The sequence below is a fragment of the Halichoeres trimaculatus genome, unplaced genomic scaffold (assembly GCF_033239565.1).
Source record: "Halichoeres trimaculatus isolate MK-OKI-2021-1 unplaced genomic scaffold, fHalTri1.1 fHalTri1_scaffold_22, whole genome shotgun sequence".
NCBI classification, from domain to species: Eukaryota; Metazoa; Chordata; class Actinopteri; order Labriformes; family Labridae; genus Halichoeres; species Halichoeres trimaculatus.
In genome coordinates, this window is record NW_027437200.1 from 24,862,506 (window position 1) to 24,871,598 (window position 9,093).

The 9,093-nt window shown below is 47.1% G+C and overlaps 1 protein-coding gene across 1 annotated transcript; it reads left to right on the plus strand.

Moving 5' to 3' along the window:
• Window positions 1-604: 604 nt before the first annotated feature.
• Window positions 605-8,836, plus strand: LOC141784585 (NLR family CARD domain-containing protein 3-like). The gene is made up of 12 exons (XM_074662465.1): window positions 605-699; window positions 1,678-1,786; window positions 1,917-2,019; window positions 2,144-2,272; window positions 2,348-2,470; window positions 2,743-2,846; window positions 2,960-4,760; window positions 5,180-5,353; window positions 5,623-5,791; window positions 5,889-6,067; window positions 6,509-6,555; window positions 6,680-8,836. Exons 3-12 carry the CDS (start codon window positions 1,931-1,933, stop codon window positions 7,234-7,236), a joined length of 3,372 nt encoding a protein of 1,123 aa, XP_074518566.1. The 5' UTR covers window positions 605-699; window positions 1,678-1,786; window positions 1,917-1,930; the 3' UTR covers window positions 7,237-8,836.
• Window positions 8,837-9,093: the final 257 nt, after the last annotated feature.

Genomic DNA, 9,093 nt, shown 5'->3' on the forward strand with positions numbered 1-9,093 from the left:
GCCTCTTCATCACTTTGATCCATGGATCGACCTCTATTCATACTGGATTTACAGCCAGAGTAAAGGAGATCGGAAAATCAGGGGAAAGTGTTGGAGGAAAACTAACAACAAGTCAAATGCAGAAACAGCAGCAATGAGTCTATAGAGGTGGTGAAGGAGGCAGAGCAAGAAACCTTCAGTTGAACACTTTTTATGGCACATTGAAGAGATTTAAGGCAAAGGTCCACAGCCATGACATGTGTCTCAGTAAATCTAAGCTGCTCTCCTAAATGAGCAAAAACATCAGCAAATCATCATTTTGTTCAACTTCATGAAAAGGTGACGTCAGACTCTTCAAACCAATGAAACAGCTGCTTTCATGTCTCCATGTAAAGACAGCAGACACCTGGAGGAGCTCAGACACGGATCATAGGATGGCTTATGTTTTGTACTTCATGCCAAGGATGTGATCATTCCAAAACCTGTCCCCATAGACTCGAGTCCTGCTCTTTATGAGCCAGACCGTCAGGTTGAAGCTCTGTGTGTGACTGAGAGCTTCCACTAGGATTCAGTGTGTGCTTCTCTCCAGCAGGGGGCGGTGTGGAGCTGTGCAGCGACTCTCTGAAGCGGACCGTCGCTGCTTCCTCCTTCTACCGAGCGGAGCTGCCGTGGAAAGAAGAGCCTCTCTCCGCCTCTCGTCCGTTCTCCTCTTTGATTCAGGTTTGTTCGCTTTGAAAACGAGTGGAAACGCTTCGAAATGTGGTTTGACTCTCTGAGGAAGCTTCATCCATGTTAGAAAGGAGGTTAAAGTGTTGGATTGGAGATTTGTGGACACTCAGAAACTTTACTTTCGCTTTGTATCGTAGCTGGGCGGAGCCCATGGCGTCTTTTAGTGGATTCAAAACAAAGAGTCTGGTTTAGTTTGGGCTCCAGGTCATTTCGTGGTGTAGTAAATGTGTTTCTGCTGTAAAGCTTTGTTCCAGAGGGAAAAAGTGAAGCTAGAGTTTGTGCTGTCAGGGAGCTGCTCAGGGTTCGCCATCTGTGACACAGTCCGTTAAACACTCCCACCAGGGATGAAGGAAATGAAGGGAGGAGAGGAATCGAGGAAACATGAAGCGACGTGTTTCAGTGATGACAGCATCAGCTGATCTCTAACAGCTGTTTGTGTGTCTGCGCATGTGCGCTGTGATAACTCTGATCAAACAGTATCAGGGCTCTGTCTGTCCCTGTAACCTGTCAAACAAACACGTTAGCATGAAGAAAAGCTGCTCTCTGTTTATTCTGAGAGCAGTTTGAAACACACCGACCACTTTCCGCTGAAATGCCTCATTATTAGATCCAGGGTTGGGGTTGGGTCAGAGCTGGAGCTTATTAATTAACCTGGTTAATTGTTTCTTACGGTGGCCCTGAAGGCCAGTGGGAATGACTGTTTTAAAAAAGTACAAAATAAATTTCAGAAGCACTAAAACATTTCACAAACCACAAATATATTAGAGCTGAAACGGTTCCTGGAATAATTCGAGGTTCTCACTAAAAACTGCTGGGTTAATTCGTCAACCCAACTGCTGAGTTATGAAACTGGTAACCCATTATGGGTTATTATAATGCAGTTCAGGGTTATTTCCACGACTCATGTGGTGGGTCAGATTTTTTAACTCAGTTCATGGGTTGTTTTGGCCACTGTTGGGTTATCAACAGGTTCGTGCACAGACCCGTCCCTCCGTCGTTGCTCCTGTCTCCTCACTCTGCGACCCGTCTGCCACACAGAGGAACAGGAGTGGTGCTGTGGCCGTCTGACACAACACAGGTTTGTGTTTCTTTCATTTACATATCTGAGTAGGTGTTAGTGGTTGATGGGATCTCAGTGAAATGAAGTGTAATGAACGTGTGTGTGTGTGTGTGTGTGTGTGTGTGTGTGTGTGTGTGTGTGTGTGAAGGTGGGGGCTCTGCTATGGATCAGTGTGAGGACAGAGAGGGGGGAGCCCCTCCCTCTGAAAGCCCTCTGTGGGGGGACCAGGAGAGCCGGACCAGAGCTCAGAGGTGAGACCAGGATCTGCACCTGTCCATGGACCAGCATCACTGCACCATCATGATTCACACTCACAGCTGTGTGTGTGTGTGTGTGTGTGTGTGTGTGTGTGTGTGTGTGTGTGTGTTTCTGAAGCAAAAAGCAGCAACATGGACCAGACTCTCCTGGACCTGGACCTGGACCCAGCTGTGTCTCCTTTAAGAGTGATCGGTCTATGCCACGATTTATTGACTTCAAAGATGGCCGTCAGTCTGCTGATGAAATGTAAGAGCGTTAAAGTGAAATCATCTAAAAAACTCAGAGCGTGTTGAACTTTTTCTGTGTTTATGATTCTTTCAGAGACAAGAGACCTGGACCTGGACCTGGACCTGGACCTGGACCCAGCTGTGTCTCCTTAAAGAGTGATTGGTCTATGGACAGATGGATTGATTTCCAGTCTTCAGAGCCTTGTGCTGATGAAAGGTGAGCCTGTCAAAGGTAACTTCCTGTTGTTGTGTGGTAAACCTCTGATCCTGACTGTGCTGGGTCTTTTCTCTGTGAAGGGGGACATGTTTCAGTCTCTGTGTCTCTATCAGGATCCCACAGCAGTAACCAGGACTGGAGGCAGAAAGACCAGGACCCAGCGTGTCTCTGTGTCCTGTGTTTGTAGGAGGATCCAGCAGATAGAGTCCAACACATGATCACAGTGTGTGGTTATTTCATAAACACTCCACCATCTTCTGTCTGTTCCTCAGAGGTCAGAGATCAGAGGCTCCCATTGGTCGGTCTGCCCAGCAGCAGAGATCAGAGGCTCCCATTGGTTGGTCTGCCCAGCAGCAGAGATCAGATGCTCCCATTGGTCGGTCTGCCCAGCAGAGGAGCCAAATCAAATCCATGCTGATGTCAGAAAGTAGAAACTCAGACTGATTGTAGCTTCACATCATTCATTACATTTCTGTTTCCTTCATCCAGGAACTCCTGCTGCAGCGTGTCAACGTCAGCTCAAATCCAGCCTGAAGGAGAAGTTCCAGTGTGTGTTTGAGGGGATCGCTAAAGCAGGAAACCGGACCCTTCTGAACCAGATCTACACAGAGCTCTACATCACAGAGGGAGGGACTGGACAGGTCAACCAGGAACATGAGGTCAGACAGATTGAAGCAGCATCCAGGACACCAGACGGAGCAGAAACTACCATCAGACAAGAAGAGCTCTTTAAAGGCCCACCTGGACGACAGGGACCAATCAGAAGAGTGCTGACAAAGGGAGTGGCTGGCATCGGGAAAACAGTCTTAACACAGAAGTTCACTCTGGACTGGGCTGAAGACAAAACCAACCAGGACATCCAGTTCACCTTTCCCTTCCCGTTCAGAGAGCTGAATGTGCTGAAAGAGAGAAAGTTCAGCTTGGTGGGACTGGTTCATCACTTCTTTCCTCAAACCAAAGAAGCAGGACTCTGCAGGTTTGAAGGCTTCCAGGTCCTGTTCATCTTTGACGGTCTGGATGAGTGTCGACTTCCTCTGGACTTCCACAACAACCAGGTCCTGACTGATGGTACAGAGTCCACCTCAGTGGATGTGCTGCTGACAAACCTCATCAAGGGGAACCTGCTTCCCTCTGCTCGCCTCTGGATGACCACACGACCTGCAGCAGCCAATCAGATCCCTCCATGGTGTGTTGACATGGTGACAGAGGTCAGAGGGTTCAGTGACCCTCAGAAGGAGGAGTACTTCAGGAAGAGGTCCAGAGATCAGGAGCAGACCAGCACCATCATCTCCCACATCAAGACCTCCAGAAGCCTCCACATCATGTGCCACATCCCGGTCTTCTGCTGGATCACTGCTACGGTTCTGGAGGATCTGCTGAAGACCAGAGAGGGGGGACAGCTGCCCAGGACCCTGACTCAGATGTACATCCACTTCCTGCTGGTTCAGTCCAAAGTGAAGAGCATCAAGTATGAAGGAGGAGCTGAGACTGATCCAGTCTGGAGTCCAGAGAGCAGGAGGATGATGGAGTCTCTGGGAAAACTGGCTTTTGAGCAGCTGCAGAAAGGAAACCTGATCTTCTATGAATCAGACCTGACAGAGTGTGGCATCAACATCAGAGACGCCTCTTGGTACTCAGGAGTGTTCACACAGATCTTCAGAGAGGAGAGAGGACTGTACCAGGACCAGGTGTTCTGCTTCATCCATCTGAGCGTTCAGGAGTTTCTGGCTGCTCTTCACGTCCATCTGACCTTCACCGAGTCTGGACTCAACCTGATGGAAGAACAAACAACATCCCTGATCCCTGAGACCGCCAGAGACCAACCTGAACTGGAACACCTCCATCAGAGCGCTGTGGACCAGGCCTTACAGAGTCCAAACGGACACCTGGACCTGTTCCTGCGCTTCCTCCTGGGTCTGTCTCTGCAGACCAATCAGAGTCTCCTGAGAGGTCTCCTGACACAGACAGGAAGTGACTCACAGACCAATCAGAAAACAGTGGAGTACATGAAGAAGAAGCTCAGTGAGGATGTGTCTGCAGAGAAAAGCATCAACCTGTTCCACTGTCTGAACGAACTGAACGATCGATCTCTAGAGGAGGACATCCAACAGTACCTGTGGAAAGGACGTCTCTTTGAATACAATCTGTCTCCTGCTCAGTGGTCAGCTCTGGCCTTCATCTTACTGTCCTCAGACAAAGATCTGGACCTGTTTGACCTGAAGGAGTACCATCCTTCAGAGGAGGCTCTTCTCAGGCTGCTGCCAGTGATCAGAGCTGCAAACAAAGCTGTGTGAGTGAACGAGTCTCTGAGTGAACGAGTGACTGAGTGAATGAGTGACTGAGTGAATGAGTGACTGAGTGAATGAGTGACTGAGTGAATGAGTGACTGAGTTAATGAGTTAATGAGTGAACGAGTGACTGAGTGAATGAGTGACTGAGTTAATGAGTTAATGAGTGACTGAGGGAATGAGTGACTGAGTGACTGAGTGAATGAGTGACTGAGTGAATGAATGACTGAGTGAATGAGTGACTGAGTGAATGAGTGAATGAGTGACTGAGTGAATAAGTGAATGAGTGACTGAGTGACTGAGTGAATGAGTGAATGAGTGACTGAGTGAATGAGTGAATGAGTGAGAGATTTGAAACAGGATAATTTCTGTTCATGACCCTGAAACCATCTGTTTGTTCTCTTTCCATGATCTCCTTCAGGCTGAGTGGATGTGACCTGTCAGAGAGAAGCTGGGAAGCTCTGTCCTCAGTCCTCAGCTCACAGTTCTCCAGGCTCAGAGACCTGGACCTGAGTCACAACAACCTGCAGGATTCAGGAGTCCAGACTCTGTGTGCTGGACTGAAGAGTCCACACTGCAAACTGGAGACTCTCAGGTCAGGATGAAAGTGAAGTTAAACTCTTACTGTCAGTGAGTTTAAGAGACATCAAGACACAAAGTCTGACATGACTCTGAAGCTCCTCAAATGATCAGAGAGGAAAGGTCCAGAAAGTCCCACATTCAGTCAATCTTTACTAAAGTTGTCTCAAACTAAAAATCAGACGAGTAGGACACAGAAATGATCATGGACTGATGAATAAAAACAGGCATGGCTTTCAATCTTTAGTCAAACAACAGATGAAGAAAATGTTCATGTCTTCAAAGGTTTCATGGATGTGACCTGTCAGAGAGAAGCTGTGAAGCTCTGTCCTCAGTCCTCAGCTCGTGGTCCTCCAGGCTCAGAGACCTGGACCTGAGTCACAACGACCTACAGGATTCAGGAGTCCAGACTCTGTGTGCTGGACTGAAGAGTCCACACTGCAAACTGGAGACTCTCAGGTCAGGTCTTTGGCTCATCCTGCTCGAGGTCAGAGATAAAGAAATGGTGATAATCAGTGGACTTTTTCTCATGGCCTGATTCTTTTTCTAACCTCAGACTGTCAGGATGTCTGATCACACAGAGAGGCTGTGCTTCTCTGGCCTCAGCTCTGAGCTCCAACCCCTCACACCTGAGAGAGCTGGACCTGAGCTACAACCATCCAGGAGACTCAGGAGTGGAGCAGCTTTCTGCTGGACTTGAGGATCCCCTCTGCAGACTGGACACACTGAGGTAAAACCAGACGAGCAGAGCTCAGAGACTGAATGTGTTTGGTTCTTTTCAGAGCAGTGATTGGAGCTGGATCAGGAAACACACAGAGCAGCAGAGGAGCATCAGAGCGACTACTTTAAAGAGACAGATCAGAGGTAGAGCAGGGTTTGTCCTTCCTCATTTCAAAGAGGACATGAGAAGCAGAACGTGGACTTTATGGATCCAGAGAGCAACAGGCAGCCTTTGCTTTTGGACTCTTTGTCCTCTTCTTCTTCTCCTCCTCTTCCTCCAGGATCTCCACGCTGTCAGAAAAAGGCACAGAGTGATGGAGACAGTTGGCTCAGAGGAGTTTCAGCCTGTTTCTCTGTCACAGGGACAAACTGAGGATCACTGCTTCATGTTGAGCAGCAGTTAGGACTGGTGTTGGACAGAAAATCACTCTGACTGTGTTTCTTCCTCCAGGGTGGACCACGGTGGACCGCGGTGGTTAAAACCTGGTCTGAAGAAGTGTAAGTGTGGAATCACTTTGACTCCTGATGAGCAAACAGCAGACTGTCAGCTAACAAAGAATGAAGCCTTCAGGTGTGTCTGATGATAAACTGCTGCTGTGTTGTGTCTTTTTCTCTCCATCAGATTTCTGTGAACTCACTCTGGACCCAAACACAGCTCACAGAGAGCTCAGACTGTCTGACAACAACAGGAAGGTGACACGTGTGGAGGAGGATCAGTCATATCCTGATCATCCAGACAGATTTGACTCCTTGTCTCAGCTGCTGTGTAGAGATGGTCTGACTGGGCGCTGTTACTGGGAGGTGGAGTGGGAAGGAGTGGTTTATATATCAGTGAGTTACAGAGGAATCAGAAGGAAAGGAGGCAGTGACGACTGTGTGTTTGGATTAAATGATCAGTCCTGGACTCTGGGCTACTCTGATGGAGGTTACGATGTCTGGCACAAAGACAGACTAACATTCCTCCCTGTCTCCTCATCCTCTGTCTCTCACAGAGTAGCAGTGTATGTGGACTGTCCTGCTGGCTCTGTGTCCTTCTACAGAGTCTCCTCTGACTCACTGATCCACATCCACACCTTCAGAACCACATTCACTGAACCTCTCTATCCTGGGTTTGGGTTCAATACTAGAGGTTCCTCAGTGAGTGTGTGTTCCTCAGTGAGTGTGTGTGTTCCTCAGTGAGTGTGTGTTCCTCAGTCAGTGTGTGTGTGTGTGTGTGTGTGTGTGTGTGTTCCTCAGTCAGTGAGTGTGTGTGTGTGTGTGTGGGTGTGTGTGTGTGTGTGTTTGTTCCTCAGTGAGTGTGTGTTCCTCAGTGTGTGTGTGTTCCTCAGTCAGTGTGTGTGTTCCTCAGTGTGTGTGTGTTCCTCAGTGAGTGTGTGTGTGTGTTCCTCAGTGAGTGTGTGTGTCCCTCAGTCAGTGTGTGTGTGTGTTTTCCTCAGTTAGTGAGTGTGTGTTCCTCAGTCAGTGTGTGTGTGTGTTCCTCAGTCAGTGTGTGTGTGTGTGTTCCTCAGTCAGTGTGTGTGTGTGTTTTTCTCAGTTAGTGAGTGTGTGTTCCTCAGTCAGTGTGTGTGAGTGTTCCTCAGTCAGTGTGTGTGTGTGTTCCTCAGTCAGTGTGTGTGTGTGTTCCTCAGTCAGTGTGTGTGTGTGTTCCTCAGTCAGTGTGTGTGAGTGTTCCTCAGTCAGTGTGTATGTTCCTCAGTGAGTGTGTGTTCCTCAGTGAGTGTGTTTTCCTCAGTCAGTGAGTGTGTGTTCCTCAGCAGTGTGTGTGTTCCTCAGTGAGTGTGTATTCCTCAGCAGTGTGTGTGTTCCTCTCTTAGTCTGGATGGGATCAGAGAGCAGGACTCAGGTGAACCTGGATCACTCACCTTGACTTCTTCTGGTGTCTGTGGAGAAAGACTCAGGCCTCGTTCAGACTTTTTATCTTCAGTGTTTTTTATAAAAAGTTGCCCAGAAAAGTCTGAGTCCGTTCTTTAAAGTGATCAATGAAATCAATGAATCCTGTTTCTGTCCGTTGCTAGCAGCATGTCTTCATCCAGAAATCACACTGAGCTGTAATGCAGACACATTTGTAATGTTATAAACTGTGTACAGGACTATGGAGCACACAGTGACACAGCTGTGACTCATTTATTGGACAAAGGTTTTTTGTTTAACGGTGAATCAGAAAAGAAATATGACTCAGTCAGGATTGATTCTCTGTAATGTTGATTTTTAATAAAGCTGTGCTCAGCATTTTCTCTTTAATCCTCCTGTCAAACACCGTTTTAATCCCAGCTCATCACAAACCAAGAGTTTACAAACTGACACATGATGATGATGATGATGATTATGATGATGATGATGGTCTGTTTCAGGCTCCTCCCACTGACCCTCTTCAGGCTGCTGTCATCAAGCGCTCATCTGGTCAACATCTCCCTTCAGACTGGAACATTTCCAGCGGCCTTAAACACTGCTGTCATTAAGCCTCTCCTGAAGGAGAGATCTCATGGTCAGCTGGGTGATTCTTTAAATCCAAAAATGAAAGACATGAAAACTTTGTCCCGTTCTTCATCAGCCAACATTACAAAGGCCACGTGATGAGGTACTAATTAGACAAACATTTTAGCAGGCGTCGCTATGGTAACACTCCTGCTTTTCCCGCTTCACGTCTTAAAGGAGCAGTTTCCCCTAGTCTTAATGTTTATGTGCACTGACTTCAGTAAACTGATTTAGTGTGATTACATGGAGTTTATGAGTTTAGCCCTGAGTTTTAAGACTATATACACCTCTGTCAGAATCTAACACGGACTGTTTATACTCTGTAAACCAGGATTTAAGGATTATACAATGGATTTCTCTTCTGAAGGTCTATAAATAGTTATTAATGTTGTTAATGTTTCTGTGTTTTATTTATGTTCTAGCTGAATTCAGTATTTATGTTAGAAATATCTGGAACAAATTAAAAAACATCAGTTTAATCCACCTGCCTTTGATGTAAACAAATAACTCTGCACTGTGACGCTGATTGTTGTATTTTAAAATCTTTTTTTGTAATATTTA

Excerpts from the sequence above, each read along its gene's own strand:
- LOC141784585 (XM_074662465.1), top strand. The coding sequence starts at position 1,931 with ATGGATCAGTGTGAGGACAGAGAGGGGGGAGCCCCTCCCTCTGAAAGC. Across the intron at positions 2,471-2,742 it reads GAGCCTTGTGCTGATGAAAG|AGGTCAGAGATCAGAGGCTC; the intron begins GTGAGCCTGTCA and ends TCTGTTCCTCAG. Across the intron at positions 5,354-5,622 it reads TGCAAACTGGAGACTCTCAG|GTTTCATGGATGTGACCTGT; the intron begins GTCAGGATGAAA and ends ATGTCTTCAAAG.